This window comes from Hemitrygon akajei, chromosome 10, assembly GCF_048418815.1.
Source record: "Hemitrygon akajei chromosome 10, sHemAka1.3, whole genome shotgun sequence".
Lineage (NCBI taxonomy): Eukaryota > Metazoa > Chordata > Chondrichthyes > Myliobatiformes > Dasyatidae > Hemitrygon > Hemitrygon akajei.
The window spans coordinates 48,336,600-48,358,569 of NC_133133.1; the positions used below are offsets into that span (position 1 = coordinate 48,336,600).

The following is a 21,970-nucleotide window of genomic DNA, read 5'->3' on the forward strand; positions in this document are numbered from 1 at the left end:
TCTCTCTCTCTCTCTCTCTCTCTCTCTCTCTCTCTCTCTCTCTCTCTATCTCTCTCTCTCTCTCTCTCTCTCTCTGTCTCTCTCTCTCCTCTCTCTCTCTCTCTCTCTCTCTCTCTCTCTCTCTCTCTCTCTCTCCCTCTCTCTCTCCCTCTCTCCCTCTCTCCCTCCCTCCCTCCCTCCCTCCCTCTCTCTCCCTCTCTCTCCCTCTCCCTCTTTCCCTCTTTTCCTAAAGGGGCTAAAGTATACTGAGATCACAACTCAGTGTAACTTTGCTATCCAAGCTCATTATCAGAATTTCAGCATTCAATGAATATTGCTGATACCACTCTTGCAGCATGCATCCATAGAATCCAACATCATTAGTGGCAAGACGCTGATTGACGTTACTCCTACACAGCTTAAGGGAAACTGTTGTTTGTAACTGGAGATGAAGGTCATTTTAAAGGGTTCAAAGTTTGGGAAAAATGATGACAGAGAAACTTGATTTTAAGACAAGACTCTGAAAGTCTTGGTCATCACTTTGGAAAGAAGGAGAGCGGGTCTTTTGTTTGAATGAAGCCCTCCAACAAATATCAAACTAAAGTAGAGGAAGTCACTAACAAGATTTGAAGGACATCCAGAGAATGATGTATAAAGTTTAATGACCTAAAAGTCCCATCTCAAATCCACTGCTGGTCTAGCCATTTACTCTGTTCTATATAATACATATAGGTCATCAAACAATCAATCAGGACACTTCTCTAGTGATCATATGCTTGGCTTCATCTTCATGATTGCTTTACGCCCACTTCACATAGTTTGAACTGGATGCCAATTATTCAAACATAGCATGCAGTTGGAGGGCAGGCTTACATCTAAAGGCTCGGTGGAGTTGAGGGTAGAGAACTTGCAAGATTGGTTCAGCTGCCCTCAGATTCAGATTCAGCAGTGGCACCATAGAACACAATGATTCTCTTGCTCATGTTCCATTCACATATTGTACATCCTACACTCTCTTCTAACTTGCAAGCTATTAGGTGTTTAAGTCTTTGGCTCTAGTTTTCCTGCCCCTTCACCTGCAGCCAAGTTTGTGAACAATACGAAGATTGGCGGAGGGGCAAGCAGAGTTGACGAAGCAGGGAGTCCACAGACCGATTAGGAGAATGGGCAAAGAATTACTAGATGGAATATAGTGTAAGGATGTCAAAGATCATGCACTTGGTAGAAGGAATAAAGGCATACACTGTTTTCTAAAAGAGGAGAAAATTCAGAAACCAGAGGTGCAAAAGGGTTTGGGAGTCTTCGTGCAGGATTCCCTAACTTGCTGGTTGAGTCAGTGGTAAGGAAGGCAAATGTAATGCTGGCATTGATTTTGAGAGGTCAAGCATAAGAACACAAGGTACGGTACAAGGTAATGCTGTCAATGGTTACAAAGGTTAAACTTCAGTTAACCCTTTAGTAAAGGTGTCAAAGGTTATAGGAAGAAAGCAGGAAAATTGGGTTTGGAAGGGATGATATATCAGCTATGCTGGTACGGCTGAGCACACTCAATGAGCCAAATGGCCTAATTCTCTTCCTATGTCTTACGATCTTATGGTCTTTTGCTCTGCTTTCATTTAGCAAGCGGTAAACAGCCAAAGCAGGGGAATGGGTTGTCCACATGTTATCTCCACAGACAGAGAGGTCATACACACGAAGTTGTAATCTTATTGTTGTCATTCTGCCCTCTGTTACCTGTTAGCCAGTTCACTCAGGTTGTCTTTCATGCCAAGGTGATATTCTCTAAAGCTTGGCATTCTTGAGAGATACCTTCTCAAGAGCTGCCTGTAGGCTCCTCAACAGAGGAAATTACTATGTAGGAGCAAAATAGGGCAAAGGAATGAGGAGTCTAGGTATTGGGTATGCACTCATTCGTGATTAGTTTGTAAGTGGTTGATTTTAAAATATAGCTTTGATCTGATTTGTTCTCATATTCATTAACTTAGGTGGTCAGCATTGATACAGTTACCATCAGACAAGTTACAGATAAATACTTAAAAATGTTTATTCACTTATGAAATGTAGGCATCACTAGCAGCCACCATTTAATAATAATTCCTATTTGCCCTTGAATGAGAGTGTGAAGTCAGTTTTTTTTAATGATCTCTTGGCAAACCTCAGAGGATGAGGAAGTTCTCTTCCATATTAAATTTTTCTGGAATCTATGTAGTTTATACACCTTGCATTGACTCAAACCTTCAAAGCTCAAACCCAAAGTCAGACTTACACATTTAGGTCAAGGGAAGATTTGGCTAAGTTCGTGTCATTCCTTTTCACTTTGTTTTGTGTTTTCTCTTTCTCATTCCTGAGAAAGGAATTATTCTTATAACCATGTAACCATGTAACAATTACAGCACGGAAACAGGCCATCTCAGCCCCTCTAGTCCATGCCGAATGCTTACTCTCACCTAATCCCACTGACCCGCACTCAGCCCATAACCCTCCATTCCTTTCCTGTCCATATACCTATCCAATTTTGCTTTAAATGACAATACCGAACCTGTCTCTAACACTTCTACTGGAAGCTCGTTCCACACAGCTACCACTCTCTGAGTAAAGAAATTCCCCCTCATGTTACCCTTAAACTTTTGCCCCCTAAGTCTCAACTCATGTCATTCAAACTCTTGTTTGAATCTCCCCTACTCTCAATGGAAAAAGCCTATCCATGTCAACTCTATCTATCCCCCTCATAATTTTAAATACCTCTATCAAGTCCCCCCTCTTCTACGCTCCAAAGAATAAAGACCTAACTTGTTCAATCTTTCCCTGTAACTTAGGTGCTGAAACCCAGGTAACATTCTAGTAAATCTTCTCTGTACTCTCTCTATTTTGTTGACATCTTTCCTATAATTCGGTGACCAGCACTGTACGCAATACTCCAAATTCGGCCTTACCAATGCCTTGTACAATTTTAACATTACATCCCAACTCCTATACTCAATGCTCTGATTTATAAAGGCCAACATACCAAAAGATTTCTTCACCACCCTATCCACATGAGATTCCACCTTCAGGGAACTATGCACCATTATTTCTAGATCACTCTGTTCTTCTGTATTCTTCAATGCCCTACCATTTACCATGTATGCCCTATTTGGATTATTCCTACCAAAATGTAGCACCTCACACATCAGCATTAAACTCCATCTGCCATCACTCAGCCCACTCTTCTAACTGGCCTAAATCTCTCTGCAAACTTTGAAAACCTACTTCATTATCCACAACGCCACCTATCTTAGTATCATCTGCATACTTACTAATCCAATTTACCACCCCATTATCCAGATCATTAATGTATATGACAAACAACATTGGACCCAGTACAGATCCCTGAGGCACACCACTAGTCACCGGCCTCCGACCTGACAAACAGTTGTCCACCACTACTCTCTGGCATCTCCCATCCAGCCACTGTTGAATCCATTTTACTACTTCAATATTAATACCGAACGATTGAACCTTCCTAACTAACCTTCCATGCAGAACCTTGACAAAGGCCTTGCTGAAGTCCATATAGACAACATCCACTGCTTTACCCTCGTCAACTTTCCTTGTAACCTCTTCAAAAAATTCAATAAGATTTGTCAAACATGACCTTCCAGGCACAAATCCATGTTGACTGTTCCTAATCAGACCCTGTCTATCCAGATAATTATATATACCATCTCTAAGAATACTTTCCATTAATTTACCCACCACTGACGTCAAACTGACAGGCCTATAATTGCTAGGTTTACTCTTAGAACCCTTTTTAAACAATGGAACCACATGAGCAATATGCCAATCCTCCGGCACCATCCCTGTTTCTAATGACATTTGAAATATTTCTGTCAGAGCCCCTGCTATTTCTACACTAACTTCCCTCAAGGTACTAGGGAATATCCTGTCAGGACCCGGAGATTTATCCACTTTTATATTCCTTAAAATCGCCAGTACTTCCTCTTCTTTAATCATCATAGTTTCCATAACTACCCTACTTGTTTCCCTTACCTTAGACAATTCAGTATCCTTCTCCTTAGTGAATACCGAAGAAAAGAAATTGTTCAAAATCTCCCCCATCTCTTTCGGCTCCACACATAGCTGTCCACTCTGATTCTCTAAGGGACCGATTTTATCCCTCACTATCCTTTTGCTATTAATATAACTGTAAAAACCCTTTGGATTTATTTTCACCTTTCTTACCAAAGCAACCTCATATCTTCTTTTAACTTTTCTAATTTCTTTCTTAAGATTCTTCTTACATTCTTTATATTCCTCGAGCACCTCATTTACTCCATGCTGCCTATATTTATTGTAGATATCTCTCTTTTTCCTAACCAAGTTTCCAATATCCCTTGAAAACCATGGCTCTCTCAAACTCTTAACCTTTCCTTTCAACCTAACAGGAACATAAAGATTCTGTACCCTCAAAATTTCACTTTTAAATAACCGCCATTTCTCTGTTACATCCTTCCCATAAAACAAATTGTCCCAATCCACTCCTTCTAAATCCTTTTACATCACTTCAAAGTTAGCCTTTCTCCAATCAAAGATCTCAACCCTGGGTCCAGTCCTATCCTTCTCCATAATTATATTGAAACTAATGACATTGTGATCACTAGACCTGAAGTGCTCCCCAACACATACCTCCATCACCTGACCTATTTCATTCCCTAACAGAAGATCCAACACTGCCCCTTCTCTAGTTGGTACCTCTATGTATTGCTGCAAAAAACTATCCTGCACACATTTTACAAAATCCAAACCATCCATCCCTTTTACAGTATGGGCTTCCCAGTCTATGTGTGGAAAATTAAAATCTCCCACAATCACAGCCCTGTGCTTACTACAAATATCTGCTATCTCCTTGCAAATTTTGTTCCTCCAATTCTTGCTCCCCATTAGGTGGTCTATAATACACCCCTGTAAGTGTTACTACACCTTTCCTATTCCTCAATTCCACCCAAATAGTCTCCCTAGATGAGCCCTCTAATCTATCCTGCCAGAGCACCGCTGTAATATTTTCTCTGACAAGCAACGCAACACCTCCCCCTCTTGTCCCTCCGATTCTATCACACCTGAAGCAACAAAATCCAAGAATATTTAGTTGCCAATCACACCCCTCCAGCAACTATGCTTCACTAATAGCTACAACATCATATTTCCAAGTATCAGTCCATGCTCTAGGCTCATCCACCTTTCTTACAATGCTCCTAGCATTAAAATAAATGCATTTAAGAAATTCTCCACCTCTTCCCCTCTGTTTAACTCTAACACTACAAAGAACTTTACTGTCTTTTTCTTCCTTCTCTCATACATCTGTTCCTACGCTCTGTTTCCCCTCCCCCCTCATATCCTGTTTAACTCCACTGGACCCTCTCTAGCAAACCTACCTGCAAGAATATGTGTCCCCCTCCAGTTCCGATGTAAACCATCCCGCCAGAACAGGTTCCACCTTCCCTGGAAAACTGCACAATTATCTATAAATCTGAAGCCCTCCATCCTGCATCCTCTCAGTTCTTGAGAGTGTGATTTCCCATGATGTTGGCACCATAATAGTTTCTTTATTGCTTGAATTTCTCAAAATTCAGTTGCAATCCCAAATGTTCTCAGATCTGCTTTGAGAATGTCCTTACAATGTTACTTTTGACCTTCAAGAGTTCTTTGGCTTTAATTGAAATAGAATGGAGCTCTTGTTTGCAAATGCACCTATTGACCAGGCCAGGGTACTTAATAAACATGGTCACAAAACTGTTAGCTTTGATTCAGGACTGGACCCTGGTACATGTACAGTGGTCTCTCCTTCTGATTCTGAAGATTTATTAAAGGCCATGCAAATGATAGTTCCAATCTCCTTTGATGATTTTGATATAGACCCTATGTTTCATGGTTCAAGGCTGGATTTTATGATCATAGTTTTGTGCATAGAGAGAGATTGGGATTTAGAGGCCCTGACTATGGCTATGTTCTCTGACTATGTTATATGGACTGTTAAAAACATGGTATGTTAATTTCCTCTGGGCAGAACTTGCAGGCCCAATTCTGGATACTTTTATTAGTATTTGCTACCTGAGAAAGAGAAGTAGCTATTTTGCACAAGTGTCATGTTTTTAGTTTTGATACATCAATCTTCTCTGAGAGTATTGATAATGGCTGGGGTTACCTGCCTTGTGAAAACACTGCCCAGGTGAAGGCAATGGCAAACCACTTCTGCAGAAAAATATGCCAAGAGTATATGGGTGTGGTCCTTAATGAGTGATTTACATCAGTATTTAACAAGGAGAAGGATATGGAGGATAAGGAGATTGGTACTGAGTATATTGACGTGCTAGGGCACTTTGAGGTAAAATAGGTAGTGTTGGGTGTCTTAAAGAGCATTAAGGAGTATAAGTCCCCAGGCCTGATAGGATATGTTCCAGATTATTGAGAAAGGCAAGAGAAGATATTGCTGGGGCCTTGACCAATATCTTCATGTCTTCTCTGGACACAGACAAGTTGCTAAAGTTGTTCCATTATTCAAGAAGGGAACAAGGAACAATTTAAAAAACTATAGACCAGTGAGTCTCACATCCATGGTAGGAATGTTATTGGAGAGAATTTTTAGGGATGGGGTTTATGTGTATTTGCAGAACTATGGCCTAATTAGGAAGAGCCAGCATGGCTTTGTATTGGGCAAGTCATGTTTTACTAAATTGACTGAGTTTTTGATGAGATAATGAAGGTGATTGATGAAGGTAGAGGTCAGATGTTGTCTACATAGGTTTTACAGGGTCCCTCATGGGAGGGCCATCAAGAAGATTAAGATGTATGGGATCAATGATGAATTATCAGTTTGGATTCAGAACTGGCTTGTCTTTAAAAGACAGGGGGTAATAGACAAAGGGACTTATCCTAGCTGGAAGTCTGTGACTAATGGTATTCCGCAGGGATCTGTACTGGGACCTCTCCTGTTTGTGATGTATATAAACAATCTGGATGAAAATCTAGATGGGTGGATTAGTAAGTCTGCAGAAAGTATGAAGGTTGATGGTATTGTGGATAGCATAGAAGACTGGCAGAGAATACAACATGATATGGATCAGATGAAGGTATGGGCAAAGTAATGGCAGACGGAGTTTAGCTTGGAAATATGTGAAGTAGGTTAAATGCAAAGAGACAGTACACAGTTAAAGGTAAGATCCGTAGAAGTGTTAATGAGCAGAAGGATATAGAGGTCTAAATTCATAGCTCCTTGAAGGTGGTTACACAGGTTGACAGGGTGGTTCAGAAGCCATATGACATGTTTGCCTTTATTCGTCGAGGCATCAAGTTCAAAGATCAGGATACGTGTGATATATGGAATCTCTTTATTGCTACTGAGGTTGAAGTTTCCATGGTCAACCCCCTGAAGATTTCAGGATGGGACTATACTCAGGACAGTGCATCCATTAAAACCCGTTGGAAAGTGCACTTAGGAATACGCCAGAATAAGGTACTGAATAATCACTTAAAGAATCATTAGCAAACAGTCCCTAGATAGTTCTCTGGCTGTAGTTTGGTTGCAGCACATGGTAGATCTCAATTACCATCCTCTTGCTGAAGTGATATCTCCTCACATATTGCTCTGTGTAGATGAGAACTGCTTGCAGAATAAATGTGGGCAGTTGGTCAAGGTATCCTACTGCCTCTTCCACCAGGGCACCCTCTTCCACAGGTCCGTACATACCCCACACTCTCACGTTGAGGGCCTGTGGTCACCAACACAATTATGTTTGACAGGATAGGTAAGGGATATGGCTGCTGGTATAATCTGAACCTTGTCCAATTTTTAAGGCTTTCACCCTTATTGATATTTGCAGTTACCACAATTCTCTCTAATTAGCTTTTTTTTCCAGGTAATCACCTGCGAAAAAAAAACATGGTGGCTATCTTTTAGCTCGATCATCTCAGTCTAATTTGGAGGGAAATCAACATTGCATGAGGAGTAAAGAGTCTGTCTTGTGCCGTATGAGTAACATGTACTGGCCGCTTTCTGAGCAGGAATAGGTCTCAGTGAAAAGATGTGCACATGATATGTTCAGCAGATTGGAAGCAATCACCATCAGTGGCACAAAAAAAACTCAGTGCAGAGCCAAACTTGTAGCATAACCCTTTCTATGGTTTTTCATTCTGTTCTGATTCCTTATAACTTGGATAAATATAGAGCAATAGGTATAACATTATGCTGCTACATAAGGAAACCAAGATATTGGCATGCAGACTTCTGAAACCAATTAAACTGGGTATAAACGAGACATGTTTGCTTTTTGTCATAGATTGGGCAACTGGACATGATTTTTTTTCAAATAATGCTACATTCCTCAATTTATACAGGGATTTAGATCAAGGAAATGAAGCATTTGTGATGGCAGAGCATCCCTGTGCAAAATCTGCACGTGGCCTCTGCTCCCAGAGCAGCGATACCACACCAGTGAATATCTCACCCAGCTTCTGTGAAAGTCTCTCTCTGCAGGATCAGAGGAAGAAGTGTTCGGATTCTGAGTTGTATAAAGTACCAGGAGCACTGGCATTCATTAAACATGCACATCACGTTGATGGAAAGGTCTTTCCTCCCCGATTGCTAAAAAGTAAGAGATCTGTTTGAGTTGTAATAGAAATTATTCATGAAAATAAATTTAAATCTGCAATTGAAAAAGCATTAGATTTACAGAAAAGCGCACACTGCCATCCTGAACTTGGCTCATTTTCTTGGATTAGTTTTAATTAACAGTTTCCCTTTACTAACATAAAAATAGTAATGCTTTGCTATAGAGAATCTAGTGCACACTTTAAAAGGTGATTATCCAGATAGGCAGTGTAAATGAGCTTTTTAAATGGTTCCATTCAGGCATGGGGAAGGCCTGCTAGGAGAGAGTATTGATTTTTGCAGGCTGCTCCTGTTAGTGGGCCAGCATGTATCATTACCCCTCTTTTCGTTTTGCTGGAAATGCTTCAGTGAGAGGATTCTCCCACCCATTTTGAGGTTCATGCTCTTCATTCCATTCAACAGATTTCCACTGCCCCCCATCCCCATAGTCACCATTCATGACCAGAACCTTCATTTATTTTCTCTGCCAATTGCTTTACTTTGTGGCTCTGTCACATTTGTCCTATTTCCAAGCCCAAATTACCTTTTCCACGTTCTTCATCTTGAAAAGTTTCATTGATTTGGACTTGCGGAACATCCATAAGCTTCTTCCCATTCACATGCTGACATTCCTTTTGCTATCTCCCTTTTCCAATCTCAGATACTCTGGTTCCACATTTCCTTGCGCAGCCAGAGTTCTCACCACCATCTAACTATTCCATGGACACATGGACACACACCAAATGTCGAATTTCTAATGGCCCTCGGGCAAAACCTTCACTTCCATTCTTAAGATCTGAAAATAATTTTCCTCTAACACTACCAAAAGTGAGAGTCAATACCTTTAAATGCCATGCTCACTTCACCCTGCTTGCAAGCTTTGGAACATTCTCCTAATACTCTAAGAACCCACCATCACTACTCTAGTACTCCTTGCATCTCCGATCTAAGACTGCTAGTGCACAGTCTATGCACATTATGCTTGAATTTTCATTCTCTGTGCCTTACATTATATAATCCACTTTTCAGACAACTTTACACAGTACTATTGCTTCACAATAACTAATGCTTCACTGTACTATTAATTAAGGATATATTTTCCAATATAAGAAATAAGATTCTTCTATTATTTGAATATCCTGTGGGGCCATACAGAATATCATGCAATGACATGATGATTTGCTATCTAAAGAAGCATAGCTTTCATTGCTTAACATTAAGAATGTAAGTAACAGAAACAACATGATATTTGCTATCCAGTTTATATCCTTCTTCCTATTGATTCGGCTGTTAAAGTATTTATTGAGCTACAACATGAACTAGGCCCTTACACAAACAAGAGAAAATCTGCAGATGCTAGAAATCCAAGCAACATACACAAAATGCTGGAGGCACCTGGTGAAAACCCATGTATTCCACGGGAACAGACAGATGATGTTGGAAATGAACTCCAAACTCCAGCACCCTGAGCTGTTGTGCTAACTGCTACACTCCCATGGCTACCCCTAATGGTAAATTTAAAAATCATAAAAAAAGATTACTGATATCTGTAACTGATGCATCTCCACACCAAGTGCTAAAAAAGTTTGGAATTCTGAGTGTTTATTCAATCAAGAATTTTTCAACGATTGTCTATTTTTAATAAATCCTGTTTGATCCATGTATTAATTTTCATAAATATTTAGATAATCTACTAGATAACATTTTTGCTATTATTTTATAATCTGATTTCAACAAAGAAATAGGCCTATATGATGCTGGTTTTAAAGGATTTCTATCTTTTTTTGGCAATACTATTAAAATCGCTGTCGGAAAAGATTCTGGAAGTTTATGTGTTCTTTCTGCTTAACGTATTAACTCCATAAAAGGAGAAATTAGTAAATCTTTAAACTTTTAGATAATGTAACTCGGTTACTTAGTATAATTCATTTGGTGCAAAAGAGGGAGGAAATGAGTGTGGCAGTAGCTTTGGATGCAGAAAAAGCGTTTGATAGATTGGAAAAATATGGGTTAGGAGTACTTTTTATAAACTGGATTAAAACCTTAAATACTAACCCAACGCTAAAGTAGTGACAAATGGCCAAATTTCAACACCATTCCAGTTAAAAAGATCAACTAGACCAGGTTGTCCATTATCACCTGCTTTATTTGTATTGGCAATAGAACTATTAGCTGAATTAATTAGAACTGATTCAGATATTAAGGGTTTTAGAGTTAATTGGGAGGAATATAAGATTAATTTATTTGCTGATGATGTTGCTTCCATTGCATTTGTTGCGTAAATTATCTTCTAGACTGGAAGAATATGGGAAAGTATCAGGGTATAAAATAAACTGGGATAAAAGTGAAATTTTAACCCTTACTAAAGGAGACTATAGTCAATGTCGATTAGCAACTCAATTTAGATGGCAGATAAATGGTATAAAATATTTAGGTATAAGAGTTGATAATGATATAAAGAATTTATATAAATTAAATTATTTATCACTATTGAAAAAAATTCAAGAGAATCTTGATAAATGGATGATGTTACCAATGACATTAGTGGGTAGAATTAATGCTATAAAAATGAACATATTTCCTAGATTACAGTATCTATTTCAAACACTACCAATACAATTGCCGCAGAAGTTTTTTCAAGAGTTAAATAAATGTGTGAGGAAATGTCAAGAATATTGTTGGAAAAATTAACATGGAAATTTGACTTAGGAGGGTTACAACTTCCAAATTTTAAGAATTATTAAAAAGCAAATCAACTTAGATTTATTTCATCTTTTTTTGACGAAGAAAAACCGGTGTGGATTAGAATAGAATTAGATAAAATAGGAGAAAATACATTGGAAGATTTTATATATAAATGGGAATCTAAATGGATACAGGAAAAAAAGAAACTCCTATATTAAAACATTTGATTGATTTATGGAATAAAATAAATGTTGATGATGAAATAAAGAAATCTTTATTAGCAAGGAGACCTCTGATTCAAAATAAACTTATTCCTTTTACAATGGATAATCAACTTTTATATAATTGGTACCAAAAGGGGATTAGATGTATAGGAGACTGTTATAAAGGAGGTATATTGATGTCATTTGAACAATTAAAGAGTAAATATAAAATATCAAATAACACTTTTTTTTTGTTATTTTCAATTAAGGGCTTACTTAAGAGATAAGCTGGGTCAAACAATGTTATTGCCGAAACCTAATGAAATTGAAACTTCAATTCCAAAAGGAAAAATTTTAAAAATTACTTATTTTATGTATAATCTGATTCAAAAACAGACACTTAAACAAGGAATCCTTAAGTCAAGACAAAAATGGGAAACAGAATTGAATATTAATATTGATGAAACAAGTTGGTCAAGACTATGAAAATTGAATTAAAAATATATAAAAAAAGAATTTTCAACAAAATGTGGCAAATATGCAGTAAACAAAGATCAATGCACATTTTTCACCAATATTATTAAAATTACGGTGATGTTACAACCCTGGCTCTCACCAAATCCTAGAAAATCTTTGTCCTGCAATTTGGACTGCACATTCAGAACTGGAAGGGTTTGAATACTTCCTGCTGGAATAAATAACTTATCAGACAAAAAATGTGGAAAAAGCTGTGTTCTGTAACATCCTGGGATAGGTATCTGGCCTCCCACAAATGCATTACTGTCACCATGCTGTTCCTCTGCCTTCATCATTCACAGGAAAGAATCAGACCCTGTAGACTGGCTGGGCAAAAGTGGGAATGTCCATTCTATCTCAATAGCAGGAGATATCATGCACTTTCAGAGCACAATCTTATATAGTATGGAGGGAAAATAGAAAGAAATCTTTGAGACATGGAGCAAAGAATACAATCCCTTTTATTCAGCCTCCACAGTAATTGCACCTATGGCAGGAAATAATATGATTCAATGTGTAACATTATGTACAATAAATGCATTTTTTTGTGTTTTGTGGTCCAGTTGTCAAGACAACACTTTCAAAGAAAGCTGCCACTAGAGATACACCAATCTCTGAGGTTGTCATGTGTCATTCCATCTGAGATGTGGTCGTGTTAGTTGAATATACTGTTGCATCAAATAATTCTCAGAAAATAAATTATAATAATGAAAGTATAACTTTTAGCAAGTATTTTACACGTTTTCCAGAGGGAAATTTTGATATATTTTAGAAGAAGCTGCAATATAATTTCTAAAATTTATTTAAGTGACGGAACTCCAATAAATACTGAATATATAAAATGAGTTTCTTTTGTCCAGGAGGATTTCTAACACTAATTATAGCTTGATATTCCAGTAAAAAAAAAATCATTTTGATTTTATTGAACAGTGTGCAACAGTTTCAAGCTGCTTATTGTCTCCTAGATACCAGAATTCTTTATCAATTCAAATGATTTCTCATGATCGTGTGGGGGGAAAAAAGGCAGAAAACCAGTGAACCTTGCAGAGGAACAGAAAGTCATTGAGATCTCCCTAAACAATGCAGTTACAAAACAAAAGCTCAAAATTACTGACAGTATAACGATCGTGAACACAATGAGTTTCATCGTCATTACAAAGCAAAAGTCAGGCTGAAATTGTACTCCCACATGCCAGTATCCCTTTCTATTTTAAATCACTCTCCCCCAGAATGTTCCCTTTGGTTACCTAGTTCAGAGTTTTATACAAACATAGATTTCTTCTTATCTATCAGGTTAGTGGCATACTTGAAAGCACTTTCAGATATCCTGAGAAATTATTTCTTTCTATGTTCAATATCCATACGTACATTCAGCTTATTCTTCCATCACCTTCTTGACTGCTTCACTGCTTTTCTCTCATAAGATTGCTTTCCTGTTATACATTGATGGATATTCAAACTTCTGCTATCAAAATTGAAGGTTATTGGTATTAGATTTGTGTCAGATAATGAGGAAATCGATGACATACCACCATAGCAGTGACATTGCATATTCCATACCTTTTTGATGTGATTCTGTACCTAACAGCAATGTAGAATTCTGTTGCCATCTGAAATTCACCAGTACAAGGAAAAGGACCCTCATCACCTGCTGAATACAACTAAACCAAAAAATACCATTCTGCCGGCTTTAACCACAAAGCATGAATAGATCAAGGGCCAGACCTGTCATGTTCAGAAAGTCTTGCATCAAGTTTATCAAATAGTTATGAAGAAGGCAGCATTTCAAAGGTATTCTCAGCCTACAGTGAAAGTCCAATGCATAACTTACACTAAATACATTATATGATACCTGATGAGTCCCAGTATGCTGCCACAATCATTTGCCATGTTTGCTGATGTCATTGAACACCCTACTGTATATCTATTGTATATATTCCCATTCAATAAATTAAGCAGTGCTCCACTTCTACAATTCAGTTCTGTTGACTTTAGCTAAACCGAATTTTGGAAGTCAAAGATATTGTACATACAACTGAGGACATCAAGTTTGGCAGTTGGTGTGCAGCTTCATCCAATTGCTTCACAGGAGTCCCGTGGGCATTAGCTTGGTGAGGGAGAGGTCTTAAACAGGAAGTACTTGCATGCAATTCTCTAGTAGCTTACTGGTACTGCCAGCTGTGGGGAGACCTTAATCTCCTGTCAAAACAGGCACTCCCACTCAATCCATCTTTGCAATAAGGTCTGCAATGCAAAACAAGCAAACTTAGCTTCTAGCATTCTGTTGCTCCCCAGTAGTAGACTTTCTATATTTTGTCATTTTACAAAATAAAACTACTATTAAATTTTCTTACTGATTTACAACTAATTATTGTTTGTGTTTCTTCCTTTTCAATGGCTCCCTCACAGTAAAATTATTGTAGGCCAGAAACTGAAAACAGTAAAAAAGTTGTTTGGAATCCAAAAATCCTTATCCTAATTTCCCTGCTGGATTCATTACTATTTTGCATTTATGTTTCCTTATTTATAGTACCATTCACAAGTGGAAATATTTGTACTCCCAAAAGACAGCAAAAACAACAAATTAGTGACCTCCATCAGGTCATCAGCATTCATTCCAACAGATACACTTGATTACTGCTACTTAACTCTGTAATTGATACTTTTCTGGACGTATCATAATTTAATACATTATCAATCAGCAACTGTTTTAGCAGAGTAAGTAGGAGAGGATGTTTCCATTTGTGATGGAATCTAAAGATAAGGAATCATTGCTTAAAATAAAGAATTTCCTATTTAAGATAGAGGTGATGTATTTTTTTTCTCTTTCAAAGGGCTGTAAATCTTTGGAATGTTTCTCCTCCAAAGGAGACAGAAGCATAGTTTTGGAAATTTGTTAAGGCAGATATAGATTGACTCTTGATACCTGAGAGTTTGAAAGGCTACTGTGTGTAGACATGAATGCAGAGTTACAATCAAATCAGGCATGCACAACAGGCTTGAAGGGTTGAGTGGATTACTCTAGCTCCAAACTCATAAATAATTGCAGCATATAAGATCATAAAACTATCAGATTCATGAACAGAATTTGACCATTCAGCCCATCAAGTCTGCTCCTCAATTACATCATGGCTGGTTTATTATCCCTCTCTACTCTATTCTCCTGCCTTTTCCTTGTGACCTTTGATGCACTGTCTAATCAAGAGCCTATCAACATCCACTTTAAATATACTCAGTGACTTGGCCTCCACAGCTGGCTATGGCTGTGAATTCCACAAGTTCACTGCTTTCTGGCTAAAGAAATTCCTCCTCATCTCCATTCTGAAGCTGTGCCCTCTCGTCCTAGTCTCACCCACAATAAACGTCCTCCCCACTTCCACTCTATCCAGACCTTTCAATATTCAGTAGGTTTCAAGGAGATCCCCCCTCATTTTACTAAACTCCAGCAAGTTCAGGCCCAGAGCATTAAAAACTGTTTATATGATAACCCTTCAATTCCTGGAATCCTTTTAGTGAATCTTCTCAGGACCCTCTCCAAAGCCAGCACCTTTTCTTAGATAAGGGACCCAAAACTGCTCACAATATTCCAAATGTGGTCCGACCAATGCCTTGTAAATTCTCAGCATTACATCTTTGCTGTTATATTATATGTTGCCAGCCCTATCTGGTGGTGAAAAATTAGTATTACAATTACTAACATACTGTGTTTATATGAAGGAAAATCTGCAATTATACACTCTGTGTGACAAGGATAATATGAGAACCAATGAGAAAAGACTACTGAGAGATCCTTGGTTTAGTGAGGATAATTCTCATTGCTTTAGAGTAAAAGGGTTTTGCTCCCCTTCAATTCAGCAAGATCAGCAGGAAATTATTAATTATCTCTTAATTATTTTAGATCCCTGTGAAGAGTCCAGTGAGAGAAAACCCTTCCGTCAGCGAAGAGCATCCCGTTCATATGAAAACCTGACATCAGTTCATTCACAACCAATGGCAGCATCTGTGAAGAAAGCAGAGAGCACAGCATTAATATCGACAAGCAAACCTCCACCCATATCATCAGTTCCCGACTGCCAGCTCGAGCACCACAACAATCACAAGCTTTCAAGTCTGAATTACATGCGATTATTTGCGAGCAGCACTGAGGAGCTGATGAGCTCAAAAGGTGCAGCTAAACTAAGAAGAGTACGTTCAGATCTTTCTACAAAATATAAAAGTCACATGATACAACCATATGCTGCTAAGATGGACAGGGACTCCAAGAACTTCAGTAAAGCAGCCAGTTCAGCTGACAATGAACGCTTGAGGAGCAAGCAAATGATTGAATCTAGCTTCATTCCTCAGGTGTCTGAAAGGTGTGCAGTACTGCCAAATGAAGCATACCAAGGGGGAACAGAAGCTAAAGTGTGGGTGAAGAGGGACACCGGGGATGAGTCGCCAAGCAAAGGTCTGAGAAACCAACAGCTGCAACACCTTAACTTCAGAAGTGATCAGAAAAAAGATTCCCTTCGTGAAACTGCTGTATAGTTTTGGAAAAGACTATCTCCTGGATCATTTGAAAAGGAGCAACTATGGAGAATGCTGGAAATATTCAGCATGACAGGCAGCAAATGTGGGAGAGAGTGACTAAAATTGCAGGCCCATGACACTTTCTTACAATAGGATGTTACTTCAATATATATAGGAGCAATTTTAAATTTGTTATGTCTTGTTAATTGTTAATATACATTATGCATTCTGTAAACTGCAGTACTGTGTTAACTGATCTCCATTTGACCTATCACATGACTTCTAATGAATTAATTCATCACAAACTCTCCTGATGGATATTTAAATGATATTTGCTATTCCACTGGCAGTTGCCTCTCTGTGCAGAAGCCTAACTTCAGCAGAACTTTAATGTTATATCTCATGTGCATTAACACTTTATTTAAAGGAAGTGCAAATCATTTTCAGTGCATCATGTGTCACAGCTTTGAATTGCAGACATTTAAAGTAATGCCCAGCATGTTTGGGATTGGAGGAAAGTGAGCGTCTAAATTAATGAAAGGCAGCCCAGCTGTTTCCACTGCTATAACAATCTGTTTCATCATGGCCTCCAATTCATTTACTTATTTCAGTCTCACAAGGAAAATTTTCAACTCATTGAGGTAAGCAAGGAAAAATGAAATATTTGCTTGCCTTTGAACTATTATATCAAATTTAAAAACTTCTTTAGTGTTTGTAAATAACATAGTGCTTTGTGTGCACTGACTAGTTCAGTGGTGTGGACTGGGAACATTCTGTTACTGAAGGCCTGGGACTTGAGAACAAGAGATTAGACGTAGAAGTGGAAGTCTTAGGTTTGAAAGTGCTTGAGATTTGAAAATGAGTGGAGGCCCAAGACAGGGAGCAAAATCTAGTTGGAAAGGAACAAGTATTCATCAACCAGTTTGTTGGATGTGACATTGTAGGAAAGTAAGCATTTGATTGGCAGATCTATCTTCCCACTCTCTTCTATATGGCCAAGAGATTTAAATCAGTGAACATTAGTACAACTAGGGAATACGTGTTTAGTTAGTTTGAATTAAATTTATTTACATTTACCAAATTAGTTAAATAGAACAGATGGATGATAGGCAATATATTGAAGGTGTGACATGTGAGAATTAGTGGACTCCAGCGCTTCATAGTAGCCATATCTGCAGCATATGATGGCTGCTCGAGGAACTTTGGATCAAAGTTGGAGTCCAAGCTTCAGACACTGTGATGCATCCGGAATGAGGATAGTTACCTGGATGTGGTGTTTTGCAAGGTAACATACCCCTTGGATTCATACTCTCATATTTAATCAGAGGTCAGGGTCAGGATGATTTGACTACAAGAGAGGAATGTAGAAGAATCTCAGTGGAGCTTCATCCCTTATCCTTGTCTGACAGGTACAAGGTTTTTGCTCTCTGTTTGGTATAATATGGAGACTGCAAGGAGGGTCTGCAAACTGTCCAAAGCAGTATGATGCAAGGGTCATTAAAGTTACAGGATGAAAGAGAAATGTACCTGTAACAGAGGATAGCACAGTTAGAGGAACAAACTCTGTAGTAGGGCTAGAGCATCCCAAGTCTGTGTTGCCTGCATATTGCCAGGGTTAAGAGTCTCTCTTCTGGGCTAATAAAGGCATTGACAGAGTTTTGAAGTAAAGGCGGTGCAGGAATGGTTCAAGTGACAGTGAATTTAATAAGCCAAAAGATATGAGAGAAAAGTGACAGGATAGTAAAGATGAAAACCAAATATAGGAAAGGGTAGGAAATATAAGAACATGTGTACGACATTTATCCAAAGTAAGTGTAATAAGTCAGAGCTTGCGGATTTTTATATGAATGGATATACAATTTATGGATGGGACATATGTAACAAATGAGTTGGATCTTGTACAGAGATGTGGTTTGCAACGTAACTAGAAAAAGCAACTCAATGTTGCAAAACAAAATGGGTAGAAAGGGAAAGGAGAAGGGGTGGAGTGGTTAATAAAGGAAAGTATCAGTGCTGCGGAGAGCAGTCATATCGATGCAGTGGTTGATGATGTGGAGTCAGCCTGAGTGAGAAAGGAGCAGCAGAAGGAAAAAAGACACTTACAGACTATAGGCCTCCAAATTGTGGCATCCTGAGAAGACAAAGCTACACTAGGGATTTAGGCAGATGGGTTCTTGAAAAGGAAGGGTATCAAATGTGAATGGGCTTAAGAGAGAAAATATATTATTGTAGTGGACCAAAATGCCTAATTCTGAGCGCATGTCTTATGGTTGCGATGTCCTCAGCTTAAGTAGGGTTAATTGCAAGAGTATAAAGGTAGACCTGCCTAGAATGGAGTGGGAAAATAGACTACAGGAAAGGTTTTTAGATCAGCAGTTTTTATATAACCAAACTCCTACTTCATAATGCTCATAAGAAATTTATGCCAATCAGAAAGAGGGACTCAACAAAGCGAAACAAATCTTCAAGCAAAGGTGGTTATGGAAATGCTGAATCATTTCTAAGAGCATGTAAAGTAGGAAAAGCAAGTGATAGACAGGAACACTGGTAATTTCTACGGAACTAGCAGGGAGATACCAGAAAACCAAGAACTTAGAGAAAATCGATCAGAAGAAAAAGAAGGGCACCAGAGTAGCGTAGCATTTAGCGTGACACTGTTACAGCCGGAGTTCAATTCTTGCGCTAACCTGTAAGGAGTCTGTACGTCCTCCCCATGGAATACGTGGGTTTTCTCCGGATGCTCCAGTTTCCTCCCACAATCCAAAGATATGTTGGGCAGGGTAATTGGTCGATGTAAATTGCCCCATGATCAGATGAGGGTTAATCGGGTTTGTCAGGGCTTGCTGGGGCAGAATGGATTGAAGAGCCAGAAGGGCCAACACCACATTGTATCACTAAAGAAATAACAAACTATTAAATGGCAGAGCAGGATTGCTAGGCTAGTTGGAGATGAAAAAGTCTACAGATGGTGGAATCTAAAGCAACACACAAAGTGCTGGAGGAACTCAGCAGGTCAGAAAGCATTTATGGAGGGAAAAGGACAGTGATATTTTGGGTCCAGATCCTTCATCTCAATATTGATCTTATAGTTCCAAGATGCTAAAAGTGTCTCCACTCAAAATATCGATGGATCAGTGATTCATTTCCCTGACTCCAATGAATTCTTCCAGCTCTCCATGCATGGATGAGCCAGATGCACTTCTCCTGCTCTTATTTACACAAGAGGTACTGCAGATGCTGGAAATCTAGAGCAATGTAAACAATGTGCTGGAGGACCTCAGTAGGTCAGACAGCATCTGTGGATGGGAATAAACAGTTGACATTTCAGGCCGAGACCTTCTTTAGCAAGGGGGAAGATGCCAGAATGAAAAAGGTGGGTGGAGGGGAAGTAGGCTAGCTGGAAGATGATAGGTAAAGCCAGGTGGGTGGAAAAGGTCAGGGGCTGGGGAAGAAGGAATGTGATAGGAGAGGATATTGGACCATAGGAGAAAGGGGAGGAGGAGGAGACCCAGGGGGAGAAGTAATAGGCAGGTGAGAAGAGGTAAAAGTCAGAGTGAGGAATAGAGGAAGGAGGGGGTAATTAGTTTAATGGAAGAAGAAATCAATATTCATACCATCAGCTTGGAGGCTACCGAGATGGAATATAAGGTGTTGCTCCTCCACCCTGAGGGTGATCTCATCTTGGCATGACGGGAGGCCATGGACCGGCTGTCTAAATGTGAATCAGAATCCTGCTCTTTTTTTTTGGAATGACTTTTGAAATGAGGGTCTTTTTTTGTTATTCCTGGTATTGATTATTGACACTATCTATGAAATTGTGAACTACAACCCTGACTTTTCAGTTCTATCCTGTCGATTTAAATTCAAAACACAATAATCAGATGGGAACCTTCCAATTTGCTTGATTGTAATGGGATCACAGAACATTTGATAACTGCAAGTCTTATTCATAATTGAATCTAAAGCCAGCTCAGATCACCTAGACATTCCTCTAATGTGCTCTATCTCCAGTTACGCTGCATAGAGATTAATAATTCCTTTTCAAACAAATATGATTTTACTACATGTAATGTGCTTCAAAGTCATGTTTATCTGCCTCTTGTTATTGCAACCTCGCTTGTATTTTAAACACAAGGAACATAGTAACTCGATTGTTGTAGAAGGTAGACTGTGATTTTCAAATTATCCATTTGCTTCACTCTGCCATAATATCAATGGCAGGGCTCCATGATCCGATGTCTTGTGCATGACAGGCCAGTACCTGTGCTTAAAGTGAGGTGTTGATGAAGCCATCTAAGTCAATGAATGTGGCCCTGACTACATCAGCTTCATAGCTTTATTAAGGAGCTGGAGAGGCAGTAAGAATGCACACAGTTCTTTAAAAAGGTAGCCAAATGCATGAGGAGGGCAAGTATGTGCAGGACTGCAGAGAAAAGGCAGTGGAATGGGACCAGTGCAATTGGCCAAGGAGCCAGTTCAACCAAAATAGGCTGAAAGGTACCCATTTATGTTGGAAAATTTTATGATTTGATGCATGAAAAATCAAAAGTCACAGTCCCAGGAAGGTAGCCCAATTAAATTTTAGAGCATCTCAGTTTAAAGCCTTTTATTCCAAGCAGCTGCTATCAGATAGGGCTTTCAGGCAGCTTAAGGTATATACCTCTTTTAAGAGATTGTTTAGGAAGGTTAGGTGTGTTCGCTTCAGATTTCATCACATACCAGCCCAATCTCCAGCCTCTCCCAGCACTTCCCATCTTAGGCTTCTCTTGTGAGTAAATACAGTGACTTAATTGCCTGCTGATGTTGAGACACAAGGAGTAAGTTATTCCTTGTATGCTGACTGGCAAAACAGACCTGTGATCGTTGTCTCCTACTGCTGTGTTGCATCTGAAAGAGCTATTTAAAACCAATAAACTACTTCATCCAGAAAACAGCCTGATGTTTTGTTTCTTCAACAGAAAACTGTCATTGCTGTGTGATAGCTCTCAAATCTCATCTGCTGGTGAACACTACTGTATTTTTCAAATTTCCATTTTTTCTTGACTATTTAGTCTCTGTCTCTTGTGTTTAACTAACATCTTCATATCTGCTCAGCTAGGCAGGATAGTACAATGCTCCTCTAGCGGGATGTGAGAAGGCAGGGAGACCTCCAGTAACCCGGCCAACTACACCTGTGAGAAGTGCATCCAGCTGCAGCTTCTAACAAACCACGTGAAAGAGATGGGACTCGAACTGGATGAATGCTGGATCATTCAGGAGGCTGAAGGGGTGATAGATAGGACATATAGAGAGGTAGTTACACCCAATGTGCAGGACACAGGAAACTGTGTGACAGTCAGGAAGGGGAAAGGGGTCAAGGAGCCAATACAGAGTATCCCTGTGGCTACCCCCTCAACAACAGATATATCACTTTGGCTGCTGTTGGGGAGGGATGACCTAACAGAAGGAAGTCACA

At 39.0% G+C, this 21,970-nt stretch overlaps 1 protein-coding gene across 7 annotated transcripts in view; it reads left to right on the top strand.

Annotated features, from left to right (window-relative positions):
* The window catches only part of LOC140734355 (rho GTPase-activating protein 6-like), a 278,830-nt gene extending 257,384 nt beyond the window's left edge, over positions 1-21,446 (top strand). For all 7 annotated transcript variants that reach the window (XM_073058205.1, XM_073058206.1, XM_073058209.1 and 4 more), the window contains exons 11-12: positions 8,350-8,603; positions 15,905-21,446. In XM_073058205.1, the coding sequence (XP_072914306.1) occupies positions 8,350-8,603; positions 15,905-16,533 (883 nt within the window). In that variant the 3' untranslated portion in view covers positions 16,534-21,446. The remainder of the gene's footprint in view (positions 1-8,349; positions 8,604-15,904) is intronic.
* The last annotated feature ends 524 nt before the right edge of the window (positions 21,447-21,970 follow it).